Source organism: Aotus nancymaae, unplaced genomic scaffold, assembly GCF_030222135.1.
Source record: "Aotus nancymaae isolate 86718 unplaced genomic scaffold, 86718_ANA_hifiasm-v0.15.2.pri h1tg000016l, whole genome shotgun sequence".
NCBI lineage: Eukaryota > Metazoa > Chordata > Mammalia > Primates > Aotidae > Aotus > Aotus nancymaae.
Window position 1 is genome coordinate 49,606,041 of NW_026988428.1, and position 16,654 is coordinate 49,622,694.

Sequence of the window (16,654 nt, forward strand, 5' to 3'; positions counted from 1 at the left end):
ATATTAGCCAGGCTGGGTCAGGAACTCCTGACCTCATGATCTGCTCACCTCGGCCTTCCAAAGTGCTGGGATTACAGGTGTGAGCCACCACCCTTGGCCAAATGTTGTATTTTTAAATGATATGATTCCATAACAGCGTTCTTTAAATATAAGTTCACAAAAATTTGTCATTACATCATGTTTTATCTTTACTGACTATAATTACTAGTTGTAATAACAATTCTAACCACATTAATACCTGACAGAACTTTGAGGCCTGATAATAACTGGTATTGGGTAGCATCTAATTAAAATATCAGTAGAGCCTGGATGTATGAAACAAAGTATTTTATTCAAGTTCCCAAAACAAACTTGAGGAGTTACAAGGCCAAGTTAAAATAGGAAAGCAAATAGTTTTCATTTGGTGGGAGCTGAAATCAAAGTATATATGTGTATACATTCTAATCCATCATCTGTCCCATGTGGCATTTTCCAAGGTTTTAAGAGTCTACCAGGCCAAACCCTTTGCCACTTTCACTGCTTTTGCTTTACTTTTCCCCTTTCTTCTCTCTCGCTTTGCCTTCAGCTTTTTTCTTTGCCTTTGGTTCATCCATATTGGGTACTGCCCATTCTGGTCTAGAAGAGTCTTTTTGTTTCTCTTAATATCAGTCTCCATTTTCATGTCATCTGCATTAAAAGATGAAAAAACTATTAACACTATGTATGAAAAAAACCACCTTGTGAAAGCATATTAATGCACTGAGAACATTAGAACTGAAGGTAGTCCAAATATAGAGAAGAAAAAAGCTCTCTAAAGAATGTTGGCATGACTGTCCTTCCTTAGAATAGTAAAGTTAAATAGAAAACATTTAGGATGTATGGCTCTGAGTTACTGCATTAGTAGATACATGCTTCTGAACACATGTGAGTTACAAGAACATTTCTCACATTAAGTGATTCATTGAGTTAAGAAAGTAAGTGCACCCATACTTCTAAGGGATATATCTTAGATGTAATGAATTGATTAGGAATGACTGGCCATTTCTTATGAACTTCAACTAAATTCTAATGACCTGAGAACAAACTTCTATTGAACTTGATGGAGTAGTCAGCACCAGGGCTGTGATGGAAGAGACAGGCAGTCAACAGAGAAGAAAGACCTGGACACATCCTGGGGCTTGCATACTTTTCCTAGCTAGATAACACTCAGAGATCCAGCTCTACTGATAGAAGGCTTGACAGGAAGCTCAGTGCAAGCATGCTGTGATATACCTATCACCTTCTCCACTGTGAAAGACAAGCCCAGAGTCTCTCATGGGAACTCCTTACCAGGATACACAAGGTCTTCTACTATCTCGACTACCTGGTATTATATTAGATATTCATCATTGTTTCCACAGTATCTAGAATAGTGTCTGGTATATAACAGCCACTCCGTAACTACTTGCTGAATGACAATTTAAGGTTCTGTTCTAGGTTCTGGGCATAGAGTGGTCCATATGAGCTCCTAGCCCTCACGGAGTTTACAATGTTCTGTTGAGGGAAGAATAACAAAGCAAACAGAAAGAAAACCTCAGCCAGGTATGGTATCTGTAGGCATCTGTAGTCCCAGCGATTCGGGAGACTGGGTGGGAGGATCACTTGAGGCCAAGAGTTCAAGGTTGTTGTGTGCATGGTCATGCCTATGAATAGCCACTATACTCCAGCCTGGGCAACAAAGTGAGATCCTGTCTCTAAAAAATAAATAAATAAAACTTAAAAGAAAAAATTTCAGCCTGTTTAAGTGGTTTTTTAAAGAATCACTGGAAGCAGATTAAGAAAGAACTGGTAGGCGTTGGTAAACACATGTTAAGATAACAAGGTTTTAAAGCATGGCAGTGATATAATCTGATTTGCCTTCTGAAAAGATCATACTGGTGGATATGTGGAAGATAAATGAGAATGGAACAAGAGCAGAAGAGAGAAGTAAAAAGGTTCCTATCATAGTAAAGGCAAGAGATGATGGCCATCTCAATCAAGGTGAAAGCAGGAGAAAAATGGATATAGATTTCTAATGTGTTTTTGGTATAATCAGTAAGACTTGGTAATAGTTTAGGTGTAGAGAATAAAGGAAAGAAGAATCAAGGATGTCTACTAGGTTTATGGCTTAAGAAATTAGGTGGGCAGTTGAAAGAGGAGAAATAAGGAGAAACATAAACTTGAAGGTAGAGATGAAAACCAAACTGATAACACATAGATCACTAAATGGGGAGACTCCCACAGTCTCAGTCCCATCTCCCTTTAGCTCTTAAAATATTCAAGAACAAGGGCATCCAGACATTCCCCAGGCAGGACATAAGAGAATCTCTCTCTAGGGATGATGAGAAAAAAAAAAAAAAGACTTAACAGATGCTGATATAAGAGATCTACCTCCAAATAAAGCCTCCTGGAGCCAATCCAATTCTTCTATACATCTAACAGTTGACAGACCCTCTCCCACACACTGTCTCCCTCCAGCTTCCAATCACCTTTTAGTGCCCTACTTTTAAATACAAACAACAACTACTGATCACTAGACATGTGAGAAAAGCCTCTGGTATGAAAGACAGACACAAAAGTAAAGGAATGGAAGGGCTTGGGAGGAAATTCCAAGAGGAAAGACAGACAATACCTAGACACATATATACAAATTTCAAAAGCAAAGTGTAATTAATACCCTTAGGAAAATCAGAGAAGAAATATGCCCATTTAGAATACAGAGCTGATGACTCAAGGGTCATTTACAAAACACAAAGAAAGAATACAAAGCTATGAAAAAGGAACAGTAAAAAAAAAAAAGAAAGGAAAGAAAAACTTTTAGAAATTGAAAACATAAGAGGAAAAAACAAATACAAGGTCAAAGAAATTAGAGAGTATAACAAAAGAAATAGAAAACAGGAGAGAAAAGAAAACAGAGGATCAATCCAAAAGAATCAAGAGTGCATGGGCATGTTAAGAGTTCTTTATATAGGCCAGGCACGGTGGCTTGCGCCTGTAATCCCAGCCCTTTGGGAGGCCAAGGTGGGTGGATCACAAGGTCAAGAGATCAAGACCATCTTGGCCAACATGGTGAAACCCCGTCTCTACTAAAAATACAAAAATTAGCTGGCCGTTTGGGATGCACCTGTGGTCCCAGCTACCCGGGAAGCTGAGGCGGAAGAATCGCTTGAACCCCAGAGGCAGAGGTTGCAGTGAGCCGAGACTGCCCCACCCACTGTGCGCCAGTCTGGCGACAGAGCAAGACTCCATCTCAAAAAAAAAAAAAAAAAGAGTTCTTTATATGGATCTAGAACATATAAAGAACTCTTAACCACCCAATAATAAAAACACAAACAACGTAATTAAAAAATGAGGCAAAAGACTTGAGTAGACTTTTCTCCAAAAAAGACACACAAATGGTCAAAAAGCATATGAAAAAATATTTGGCTGGGCACAGTGGCTCATGCCTGTAATCTCAGCACTTTGGGAGGCCGAGGCAGGTGAACCACTTGAGGTCAGGAGTTCAAGACCAGCCTGACTAACATGGTGAAACCCCATCTCACTAAAAATGCAACAATCAGCTGAACATGGTGGCATATCCTATAATACCAGCTACTTGGGAGGCTGAGACAGGAGAATTGTTTGAACCTGAGAGGCAGAGGTAGCAGTGAGCTGAGATCATGCCACTGCATTCCAGCCTGGGTGACAGCAAAACTCCATCTCAAAAGAAAAATGTTTAAATATTTATTCAACATCATTAGTCATTAGGGAACTTCAAATAAAAGTCACAATAAGAATCTATTTCATACCCACTAAGATGGCTATAATCCAAAAATGGAAAGCGAGTATTAGTGAGGATATGAAGAAACTGAAATACTCAAACACTGTAGGTGGGAATGTAAAATGGTGTGGCTAATGTGGAAAACATTAAACAAAGAATTATCATATGATCCAGCAATTCCACTTGTAAATATACACATAAAAGAACCAAAAACAGGTATTCAAACAAAAACTTGTGCACCTGAATGTTCACAGCAGCACTATTCACAATAGCCATAAAGGGAAAGAAATCCAAATGCCCAGCAACTGATGAACAGATATGAAATGTGGCAATGGACTATTATTTAGCCTCAAAAAGAAAGGAAGTACTGATATACGTATGCTACAATGTGGGTGACCTTCAAAAGCATCATGCTAAGTGAGATAAGCCACGTTACATTACATGGTTCCATTTATAAGAAATATTCAAAACAGGTAAATCCACACACAAAAAGGGCACATTAGTGGTTGCCAGAGGCTGGGGGATGGGAGAAGGAGATAGACCCTTTAATAGGCATTAAGTTTCCTTTTGGGGTGATGAAAGTGTTTTGGAACTAGAGGTGGTGGTTGCACAACACATGAATGTACTAAATACCATTGAACTGTACACTTTAAAATGGTTAATTTTATGTTATGTGAATTTTGCCTTAACAACAACTAAAAAGAACCAATGGGAAGGGGTGATATGTATGTAAGAAAACGAAAACAGCAAGTGAAGGGAAGTCTCAAGTACAGCAGAAATAAAGCAGCAGATTGAGAGAACCTGAGATCAAGGGAGAAATTTTTCTTTCTATCTTTTGACATTGAACATCCCAAAACACATCTATGCTGTTGGCAATGACCCATGGAGAAGAATGACAACACAGATGCATGAGTACAGCCCCTGAGAATCTAAGCAGGGAGAGGATTCAGAACACAAGTGGAGAAACTGGTCTTGGAGAGAACATTAATAAAAAAGGGAAAACAGACTATATATTCAAATTCTTACAGAATTTGAATTTGGGTAGTGGAAAGATGAGGGTATTTCTGTTGGTTGGCCCCTTTTCTCACAGAAGTATGTTTTTTGTATTTTTTCTTTGTATAGAGTGGGAGAATAATGAAATGGGAAGAAGAAAAAGTTAAAACCAGCCATTTTTAAAGGGGAAAAAAAACTAAGGTTGGGAGACTGAGAAATATTGCTCTCTTCTTTCAGCATAAGATGTCAAATAAATATATTTCTATTTGAAAGTCTGGATATTATAAATGCTTAGTTTGCTGCCAAACTGATGCGTAAATGTGGGAAAAGCAGCATTATATATATCCTCCAACTTTATGATTAAGACACAAAGGTTTCTAGAATCTGTCAAAATGAAATAGTGAAACCCTGTGATTCAGGGTAATAGTATAAGGGCACAGGACTCATAGAATGGGAATCAGATCTTACAAAGAGTAAAATGAAGACACTGTATGCTGCCTAGGCTCTGGGTGAACTGTGTACCCTTCCAACCAGAGTGTGTCTAGATTTGTCTAGTCCTGTAGAACTGTTTATTCCTGAGATATGGAGGCTATTGTATAAGCACCAAAGACCCACTCCAAACAATCCAAAACATACCTATATACATGAACAGACTTGACAGAATTATTTTTTTTAATGACGTGCAGAGGGGCTGGGGACTGTGGTTCATGCCTGTAATCCCAGTGCTTTGGAAGGCTGAGGTGGAAGAATCTGCTTCAGCTCAGGAATTCAAGGCTACAGTGAGCTATAATCCAACCACTAGGTAACTGGGGTGAGGGGAGGGGGGAGGGGAGAGGAGAGAGAGAGAGAAGAGAAATACACTCACCTTTTTCATCTTTTACCTCACATTGCATTTTCTCTTGGCAATGTTTGGGTTTGGGTACCACCACAGTTGCTATCTCTTGAACATCTTTCATTAAAACATCACCATCTAGTTTGAGAATACTTTTAAGCCTGCTGAGCTCCTTTGGGGCATTCTTTTTTCTCTTTTCAGCGCGCATCTTTCTTTTCCACTTGCTCCGTAAGCTTTTAGCCATGTTTTACCTGAAATTAACAAAAATACATATTCAAAAGCAAATCTTTACTATAAAAAAAAACAGAAGGCAAATCCTTGGAAAACCAGACCAACAGGTAACTCTACAAAACAAATGAAAAGTAAACTCTTCAATATGTTCACTTTTTATGACTTAACATACAACTTATGTGAAGATCAACATGGTACATATAGTCATTAAATATCAATTAAGATATCAAATCAAACTCCTTGTGGTCATAAGCAAATTACAAATCAAACCAATTCTGAAAGCACCTTGAATTTCTTTACAAAATACAGAAATTCAATTTCCCCAGAATGCAAGAGTGTCATCACCTTACATTTATGCAACAGCTTACAAATTACAAAGCGATTTTTATAAACACTTCACCCCCATCTTCATTATCCATCCTCTCAAGCCAACCTAACAACTTTATAAACTTACCTATTCCTACTCTTTTTTCTTTCCACTCAATTTCAGCCCTAAATCCTCCACAAGGTGCTCAGTGTGATCTTTTAAAAACTTAAGAGCATTAACTGCCTTTCTTTGAATTATTTAAAGACCTCCTCCCTCATATATTCAAGACCTACAAGGTCATTTGTGAGCTGTCCCCTTCAACTCTGTATGTCCTCCTTCAACTCTATTTCATCTCATATATTCAAGACCTACATATATTCAAGACCTACATCTATTTCATCTCATATATTCAAGACCTCCCTCATATATTCAAGACCTACAAGGTCATTTGTGAGCTGTCCCCTTCAACTCTATATGTCCTCCTTCAACTCTATTTCATCTCATTCTCCTTCTCCATCTCCATCCCCGCAGGCTCCAACTGCATCTGAAAAATGTCCAAACTATCTCCGCGTCAGTGCCTTCGTGCTTGCTGTCCCTATGCCTGGCAACTGCTCTTCTCAAGCCTTGCTCCTTCATTCAATGCCTCAGAAAGGACTCCTCTGACCTCCGTAAGCTCCCTTCCGTGCTTAATAGGTGCTATAACTTGAAACTACTGTTTCCTGTCACGCCCCCCACCCTCTCCCCGGACTGTAGACTCCACGAAGGTAGAGGGAAAGAAGGCCTTGTTCACCGCTGGATCCCCTAGTGCACAGAATTTTGCATACTTGTTGAACAAATGCCTAACATTTGTTGAACGCCGGCATTCCCTTGTCTACATAATTTAACACTTTGGAGGGGCTAGGAAAGCGGGCGGTAAACAACCTTGAGGGCCGAAGTTAACCTCAGCGAGAGTGAACGCAGGGGAAGGCTCCATTTTACCCAGTGCACTCGGAAGCCGGAGGGCCCCCAAGAGCACTGGGAACCCTAGCCCTGAATCGCCGGACCGGAGCCCAAATATAGCCCAGCGAGCGTCAAGAAACGAAATTCTCCAGGGGTGGCGGAATCAAGCCCCAAGTTCCATGTCCCACTGGACCAGTGAGGAACAGAACTCACCTGAGAAACGAGCACACACGCCAAAGGAACTCGCCGACCGGAAGTTTTTACACTTCCGTCTTCCGGGCAGAACCGACCCGGGGCGTACGCACTGCACGCTGGGAGCCAAACTGTCTCAAGAAGCCTCGAGAGGCGGGATTTTGAAAGCCGGACGCTGACGAGCTTCCGACTTTGGTGTGAGCGTAGACCTGGAAACTTGGTCCGTCCTATACAGGTGTAGAAGTCGGATTTGGAAAGTGCAGAAGCGTGTCCCGGTCAAGGTTAGGTCACAGGTAGTTGCTTTCCGGACGTGGGTAGGGTAGCTCCGAGACTCTTAACATAGTGAACCTGGTCAGGGGACCCTACTTATCAGATAGGGAGCCCGGAGCCGACCTTAAGATCTGGCCTTACCGCTTACATGATACTCATCCAACTCTTCCTAGGTCAGGTGTTCTTCCAGAGGCCGTATTAAGATCATCTTTATTTGCAGTCTGTGAATTTTCTCATCTCGGGTGATGGCTTTACGGATGTACACATATGTCAAACCGTATCAAATTGCACACTTTAAATATGTGCAACTTATTGCACGTCAGTTATACTCAAAGCTGTTACCAAAAACAAAAAGCGAGCTTTTCCCACCCCAGAGAAGAATTTAAAGGGTAAAATGATCAAAGGATTTCAGTTCTGTCAGTGTTTACCTGTCTGATCACTTACATATCAGACACAATACTAAGCCTAGGACGATTGTCTTAGCTCACGAAGAATACTTACTTTACAAATATTTCTAATGGCATAGGCTTTGGAACCATATAGGTCTGTGTTGTATTCTTCCAACACTTGTGAACGATATGGATGAGTAATATCATAAGAGCCTGAATTTCCTTGTCCCTAAAGTGAAGATAATACAACCTAATTGATGCTAGGTAGGTAATAAGAGTTCAACAAATGGTACCCTTTTTACATTATAGTTTGAAACGTGTAGCTACACAGTACTATTTATTAGCAGTGTTTCTAGAGATTTACAACATATACCCAAAAAACAGGAAAGGAATTGTCTTTAATTATGGCCTGGTAAATTCCTGCTGGTTGCTAGAAAAGAGAGTTCTGAGACAATCCATGGGTACCTTTTTTCTTTACATTTGTGTCCTTTATGAAGCCGTGCATAGTATGGAAATTACTGAATTCAGAATATAGCAAGGTTAAACAGGCTGAAAACGACTTAGAATATTTGATACCAAAAAAAAAAAAGGAAGCATGGTTAAGAAATCAGGTTTCTTTAAATAAGATTTCATTCTTATAAAGCAAGTGAATTTCTATTTTACAAGTAAACCGTATACTGTACCTTGTCTTTCAAATAAGAAGTTAGCTACCTCACCCAAAAATGTATGTGCACAATGTATTTTAGAGAAAGCTCACTTTCTGATAGTCCGTATTTACTGTATCTTGTTACATACCAGGCCAAGACTTTTGAATAAACACTTGGCACCAGAAAAAAATAATTTACCTATTATGAAAATGTCATATTGTTAAAATACATACCACGATTTAGCATTACAAATGCTTTAAAAAGCTGAATCATGGGCCAGGCATAGTGGCTCACACCTGTAATCCCAGCATTTTGGGAGTCCAAGGAGGGCAGATCACGAGGTCAGGAGTCCGAGACCAGCCTGGCCAACATGGTGAAACCCCCGCTCTACTAAAAATACAAAAATTAGCCAGGTGTGGCGTCATGCACCTGTAATCCCAGCTACTCAGGAGGCTGAGTTAAGAGAATCACTTGAACCCGGAGGCAGAGATTGCAGTGAGCCGAGATCACGCCACACTCAAGTCTGGGTGACAGAGCAAGACTCCATCCCCCATCACCAAAAAAGCTGAATCAGGTACATTATTGAAAAAAATACCCTTTTACCCCTTTTTACTTATGTCCCTCACCAGTTATATAAAAGCAGTTCTAGAAAAGTGGCCTTAGTATATTTAAAAGTCTAATTCATGCCTTTGAGTGTGCACTCTATTATAGGCACTATGCTCAATTTGCAAACATGAAGGAAACTAAACTACTCTTTTCAGGAAACTATATCCCCTAATGGACAAACAATGCTTAAGGGGCCAACTAGACATTGCAGAGGCTCCTCACAGAGCTGAAAGGTGATATATATATATATATATATCTAGAGGCACAGTGGGTGGCCCTGAATACCTTACAGGAAGCAGACTGATTTTCTCATTGAAAAGGTATGCTACATGATGGAGAACAGTGAGGCTCCTGCAGTCAGTCCTCTCCCATGGAATCCCTGATCTGCACAATCATTTAGTAAGGAACAGGAAGACTTCTGGGATTCAGATAGTGACCCCATGTTGCCCATTCCCTAGATGATGGGAACTTCAAGACAACGCTCTAGAAAGATGCAAGGTAAAAGCAAAAAGTATCTAAGTTCCCAGCTGCTCCAAAAAAAAGGCCTGCCGCTGGCTGTTGACCACTAATCCCCAAAAATGCATCAGGTGGACTGAAGCCAGGTCTGAGAAGAAATGAAGGCAGGTATACACAGCCTACTCCATCTCTTTTCCCAAATTACATTCAAGATATACAGACGTTCTCAGCTACTACTCTTTCTTCATTTTCCTCCTATCTCTTAGCTGTTCTTCCTTTGGCCCTTGCACACTGACTTGCCTGTTGCTCTGTCCAAGTCCTGCTAATTCCACTTTCTTAATATTTCTGGAGTCTGCATATTTTCACCTTTACTGAATGCAATGCTTTAAAATGGTCTAGGTATATTCCCTACTTAGAACTCATACCTATGCACAGTGGGACACATACAGGGACTTACCATAGCAGCATTAATTATGAGAGTGAAAAAGGAAGAACCACATAAAATTCATTGACAGATCATGGGAATAAACCAATGGTTCATTTATAAAATATAGTATTTTATACCAAAGGTTTTCAAACTTCTTGGTCTTGGGATCCCTTTATACTCTTAATAATTATATTGATCATATCAGAAATTAAAATGATTTTTTTGGAAATGTAAGTCATTTAGAAAGGATAAATTTATTACATGTTAACATTCTTGTGGAAAATAACTTTTCTAAAAATGATGTAGTGAAAATGGCATTGTTTTACATTTTTAAAATGTCAGATCTACTTTTGCTTATACAGAATCTTTAGTCACATATCAGTCCATTTAGCCTTTGAGTTGAAAATAATAGTATTAATACCATCAGTTGACATTAATTAAGCACTTAGTTTATTTGCTATCTCTCTCTCATTTAATCCTTATGACAGCCCAATAAACTAGGCATTATTATTATTATTCCCATTATGAAGATGAGGCAAAAGACTTAAGGATAAATAACTCGATAAATGTTACATAAGCAGCTGGTTGGATTGCAAGGATTCTAATCTAGATGCTCTTACCCACCATGCTATGTTAAACTTGACTGCATTGCATCATGCACTTGAGACTTCAACAGTTAATTAATGATAATAGGGTTAAATTTACATCTAAAAATCATGCAAGGTTAAATCAATACTACTAATTTATTTCAACTTAATAGCTGGGAAATGCTTAGGGGGTATGATGGGCTGAGTTGTAGCCCCCACCAAATTCACATAAAGAAATCCTAATCCCAGCACCTCAGAATGTGACTGTATTTGGAGATAGGTCTTTAAAGAGAAATTATGGAAAAATGAGGTCTTCGGGGTGGGCCCTAATCCAGTATGACTGTTGTCCTCATAAGAAATTTGGGCACAGACAAGTAGAGAGGGAAGACCATGTAAAGACAGGGAGAAGACAGCCATCTATAAATCAAAGAGAAAGGCCTCAAAAGAAACCAACCCTGCTAACACCTTGTTATTGGACTTTTAGCTTCCAGAAGTATGGGAAAATAAATTTCTTGCTGAAGCCACTCAAGCTGTGGTGCTTTGTTATGGCAGTCTAACAAACTAGTACAATGAGGGAATTTGAGAAAATTTCATTGGTTACTGGTACACTGACCTAACATGTTGTGTGGACCAACACAAATGAAACCATAAGACACTATTTCACAAATATTTTTATTTTGAAATACATATACTTAATGGCTGATGACCCAGTATCTTTGGTGTCCTCTAACCACATTAGCGTTCTGTAATTTCAAAATGAAATCTATACTTTAAAAAACAAATAATTAATGTCAAATTTTGTCATAATATCTGACTTTCAGGCAGACTTTTAATTTTAGTACAACTTAAAATGTCATTAGCATTCTAATATGATTTTAATACAATACTGAATAATTCTCTGTGGAATTTATCTTTTATATATATTTCCTTTTAAATCAGATGAAAATCTCCAAGCAAAAAGAGATTTATAGTTTTTTTTTTTCTTTTTTTTGAGATGGAGTTTTGTTCTTGTTGCCCAGGCTGGAGTGTGGAGTGCAATGGTGTGATTTCAGCTCACCACAACCGCCGCCTCCCGGATTCAAGCAATTCTCCTGCCTCAGCCTCCTGAGTGGCTGGGATTACAGGCATGCACCACCACCCCCGGATAATTTTGTATTTTTAGTAGAAACAGGGTTTCACCATGTTGATCAGGCTGGTCTCGAACTCCCGACCTCAGGTGATCCACCCACCTCGGCCTCCCAAAGTGCTAGGATTACAGTTGTGAGCCACCTCTCCTGGTGGAGATTTACAGTTTATAATGGTAAAGACACTACTACTTCAGAATCAAAGCCAAATCAGTATTACTTAATAATTCAGGGAAAATTTAGATAAAATCACTAGACAAAGGTAAACTGATATTCTTATCTACTCATAAAATTATCTTTGAATTGTAAATAAACAGCTATGCATGACTAATTTAGGAAGAAATACATTTTTAATAGAATTTTGATAGCTCTTAACTGACATCCTAAAGGATTGAGAGATGAAGTATCATAAAGAATAGTAAGATTTTAAAGCTCTCAGAGTAACACAGGATACAAATAAAGACTGTAACAGTACTTAATCATTGTCTGAAACTTCATTACTTAATGAAAGTTTCTATATACTGCTCCAATTACTTTTTTAATCCTTTTTTTCTCACTAAAAAAAATTTTTTTTATTCTTCAGTTGAGCCGAGATGCTTTTAATTACTTTTTATTAACTGCTTCCAGAAACCGTAACAGGTGCAGGAATAGATTGATGATGTCCAAGTAGAGGCTGATAGCAGCTAATATGTATTCTTCAGGTGACAGTTTATGCATCAGTGAGTGTGTGTCATAGATGATGAATCCACAGAAAAGAAGGGCTCCTGCAGCAGCTAAGACCAACTCCACTGTCTCACTATAAAAAAATAACTATAGGGAAGGCATTAGAGAAATATGATGATATTTGAGAACAGTACTAAGAAGACTTAAGTTACTTCCTCTAATGATTTACTGCTACATTACACATTTGACAATGGGTGCACAACTTTGAATACAAATGTTAAAAGCAGAAAAAGGCAAGGCAGGTCCAAACTTGCTTCTGTTGGATGGAAGGATGAATGAATGGATATATTCCTTTAAACTAAATTACCCACTTTGAAAAACAGCATTCCAAATATAAATTATTTTAAAATACATTTATTTTTTAACAATTAAATGTGCCATTGGAGCTTGGCAGTTATAAGAGGGCCTCTTTCTATATAATTTAATTCATTTATTCATTCATCTTTCTTTCAACTAATAATAATGACCGACACAAGACCTTGATTTTTTAAAGGGATAATTCTAGAAACAAATGTTCTGGATAATTATAACTAAATGTCCTATCATAAAAGTACCTTTTATAGCTTTTTGAGGTTATTTATATTGGCACAGCCAGAATTATATTTCAAGTTAACCATTACAACATAACTTACCTTGAAGAATCCTGACAAGCACAAAATCCACAAAAAAGTAAACAGCCTATAAAAATAAAAGTTTAGTAATTTAGAATATTGTTCCTTACAAAAAAACTTTGTAAACCCATTTAACACTTTCTGAAAAAAACATATCCATCCAGACTTTTTGCCAAAGAAAAACTAAAATGTAAAAATTTGTAAACATACAATGAATATAATGCCCATTTTGGATTTTTTAAAAAGAAATTTAAAAAACAGCTATTTCTTCAACATTTGTCTTCATGGTATACAAACCTAGTTAACGGTATAATTTGTGAAGTTTTTAATTAGAGCACAAAATATAGATAAAAGCAGAAATATTACAAGTATTTTAATTTGGAGATTTACAAAAACTTTTAGAAAATAAATAAACAAATGAAATATGACTGTACTTTTAAGCCAAGTAATAACAAGTTATCCTGTGAACATGCACATCTATTAAAGTTCACGATGTACTTTCCATTTTATTCTTATGTATTATAGAATTCAATCAATGGACACATCTGACACTGCTATAATTCTATGAGTTACAATTCAATTGTTATATATAGAGAGTATAAATTATATGAGAAACGACATCTAAGAAGTCAGTCTTTTGTTATCAAATATGGGGCATATCAGCTGCTTCAGGTCACAAGGAATTACAGAGGCCAAATTTATCCTCCCTCTTTAAATAAAACCAGACAAAATATATGAAACAACAGTTTTTAGACACTAGACAGCAAATAGCACAGGACAGGGGTTCCTGATATAAGGGATACAAAGAAAGTGAAGTCTATATTTGCCCCAGCTACAGTTTCCAGGCCACTGTGTAGGGATAAGAACCCATACAGACATTTATGGTCTCCTCTGAGTTGAGCAGACAAGAATTCAGAGGTCAGGGAAGCCAAGGTGGCTAGAATTTGTAGGGCAGAGTACCAGAAAAAAGAACTATCCACTAAGAGTGAGCACTCTGGTGTATGCAAAGGGTTCTCCTAGCTAAGATCTGATTGATACATGCATGTGAGGAGGTGACCAAAGCTGGAGAAAGAACCAATCATCAGAGTTCACATAGAGTTCACATAGGACTGGGAATAGTTTGCATTCACACCAGCCAAAGCAGAAAGACCTAAGACATGCACTGAGCAGTACTCTGAAGGGTACTGTCTCAGCAATACTCTTAGGGCCAAATGAGCCCCTGAACTAAAAGCTGTTCTAGACCTGCCTAACAGAGCCTCAAAAGGTTTACTTTCCAAGGAACTTAACTGCATCCTAGGAGAACAAAGCCAAATATATTTAAAGTTAATATAACAAAATTCAGCACCCAACCATGTAAAATTTATAATGACCAGCATCCAATAAAAATTATAAAGGCATGCAAAAGAATGAAGGAAATATGACCCATAACAAGGAGAAGAAACAATCAACAGAAACAAATCCAGAAATGACACAATGATAGAATAAGTAGATAATGACATTAAAAATGTATTCCCTAGTTCAAGGAGATCAAGGAAAGAATGATCATGAGGAGAGAAATGGAAGATACTATTTTTTTTTTCAAAAGACACAAATTGAACTGAACTTTAATTAATTAAAATACAAAATATGAAATAAAAATGCTCTGGAATTAATAGACACTGAAGATTACTAAATTTGAAAACAGCAAAAAACAAAAAAAGAACAGAACAGAACATCAGTGAATTAGGGGACAACATTAAGAAGTGTAACATATATGTAACTGGGGTTTCAAGCAAAGGAGAAAGAAGGGGAGATAGAAAAATATTTAAAGAAATAATGGCCCAAAATGTCCAGATTTGAGGTGGGCACAGTGGTGTGTGCCTGTAATCCCAGCTACTCAGGAGGCTGAGGTGGAGGGATCACTTGAGCTAAGGAGTTCAAGTCCAGCCTAGGCAACACAGCCAATACCCCATCTCTTAAACAAATTCCTTTTCCAAATTTGATGAAACCTTTACATTGTCAGATACAAGAAACAGAAGAAGAAAAGTGGAAAGGAAGAGAACCATACCAAGAAATATTATAATCAAATCACTGAAAACCAGTGATAAAGAAAAAATGGTAAAAGTAGCGAGGGTGGGGGAGGGAAACATATATAAAGAAATAATAAAAAAGATGGTAGACTTCTTGTCAGAAACTACATAAACCAGAGGAATGACATCTTTAAGATATTGAAAGCAAGAAAAAAACCCAAAACCTAGAATTATAACTGTCAAAAATAAAGTCAAAATAAAGATTGTTTTTTCAGACACAAAAGGTGACCAACAGACGATAAGCAATGTTAAGAATTCCCTCAAATGATATTAGATGGAAATTCAGATTTACATAAAGAGATGAAGAAGAGTAGAAATGGCAAATACATTGGTGAACATAAAAGACTTCTATTTTTTAACTCCTTTTAAAAGATAATATAATTTTTAGACCAAAAATAATAATGTATTATGGAGTTTATAACATGTGGAACTAAAAGTTATGGCAACAATGGCATAAAGGTAGGGAAAAGGAGATACAAGTATACATGAAATGGCATATTATTTGAGGATAGACTGTAATAATTTAAAGTCATGTATTATAAAACCTAGAAGAACCCCTAATTATAAGAAGTATAGCTAATAAGCCAATAAAGGAGATAAACATGACCATCTTAATAATCACACCAAATGTAAATGAACTAAATACACCAACTAAAAGCAGAGATGGTCAGATTGAATTTTTGAAAACCAAGATCCAACTATGATTTCTACAAAAAAAAAAAAAAACCTTTAAATATAAAGACACAAATAAAAATAAAAGGATGGAAAAAGATATACCATGCTAACATTGCTAACACAAATTAAGAAGAAAGCTGAGGTGGCTACATTAATAACAAAGTAGATTTTAGAGCAATGATATTAGAGCTTAGGAAGGTCACTTCATAATGATAAAGGGGTCAGTTCACCAAGAGTACCTAACAATCCTAAATGTTTCTGCATCTAACAATGGAGTTTAATATGATGCAAAATTATAGAATTTACATGAGAAATAGACCAATCTATGCTTGTAGTATTAATTGATAAAACAAGTACATAGAAAATTAGTAAGCAAACAGAAGACAACATTATTAACCAACTTTACCTAATTGACATTTATCAAATACTCCATCCAACAGCAGCAAATACACATTCTTGTCTAGTGTACAAAGAACGTTTACCAAGATACCATTAAAAAAAAAAATGCAAAAGGACTGAACTCATACAAAATAAGTTATCTCACAATAACAGAATTATTTATTGTAATGCTATTTGGTGAACTGAAGGTAGGATATGATTCTAGTCCTCAGCTATCTCTCTGAAATGGCCCTAAAATTTTTCAGGATACATCTGGGATACCTAAGTGGGAATGAGATATCATGCTAACTCACAATATAGATCCTTCAGGACTGAAAGGGACTTAGGATTTGCTTTTTCATTCTTAAACACTAGGGAAACTCCAAAGCTCCTGTACCATGGGGTATGGAGAAGGTGATATTAAGAACTTAAAGCATCCAA

General features: G+C 37.3%; 2 protein-coding genes across 4 annotated transcripts in view; both read right to left on the bottom strand.

Moving 5' to 3' along the window:
• Positions 1 to 310: 310 nt before the first annotated feature.
• On the bottom strand, positions 311 to 5,930 carry LLPH (LLP homolog, long-term synaptic facilitation factor). The gene is made up of 2 exons (XM_012444967.3): positions 5,616 to 5,930; positions 311 to 666 (listed from the first exon to the last, which is right to left on the bottom strand). The coding sequence occupies exons 1-2, from the start codon at positions 5,824 to 5,826 to the stop codon at positions 488 to 490; spliced, it is 390 nt and encodes a 129-aa protein (XP_012300390.2). The 5' UTR covers positions 5,827 to 5,930; the 3' UTR covers positions 311 to 487.
• A 5,361-nt stretch (positions 5,931 to 11,291) lies between these two features.
• TMBIM4 (transmembrane BAX inhibitor motif containing 4) overlaps positions 11,292 to 16,654 on the bottom strand; it is a 31,933-nt gene continuing 26,570 nt past the window's right edge. For all 3 annotated transcript variants that reach the window (XM_012444933.2, XM_012444935.3, XM_012444934.3), the window contains 2 exons: positions 13,113 to 13,158; positions 11,292 to 12,567 (listed from right to left, as the gene is read on the bottom strand). In XM_012444933.2, the coding sequence (XP_012300356.2) occupies positions 12,361 to 12,567; positions 13,113 to 13,158 (253 nt within the window). In that variant the 3' untranslated portion in view covers positions 11,292 to 12,360. The remainder of the gene's footprint in view (positions 12,568 to 13,112; positions 13,159 to 16,654) is intronic.

Bases quoted from the DNA above. Each gene is read 5' to 3' on its own strand.
- LLPH (XM_012444967.3), bottom strand. From the start codon at position 5,826: ATGGCTAAAAGCTTACGGAGCAAGTGGAAAAGAAAGATGCGCGCTGAA. The intron at 667-5,615 runs GTGAGTGTATTT...CTTTTAATGCAG, and splicing joins TGAGGTAAAAGATGAAAAAG to ATGACATGAAAATGGAGACT.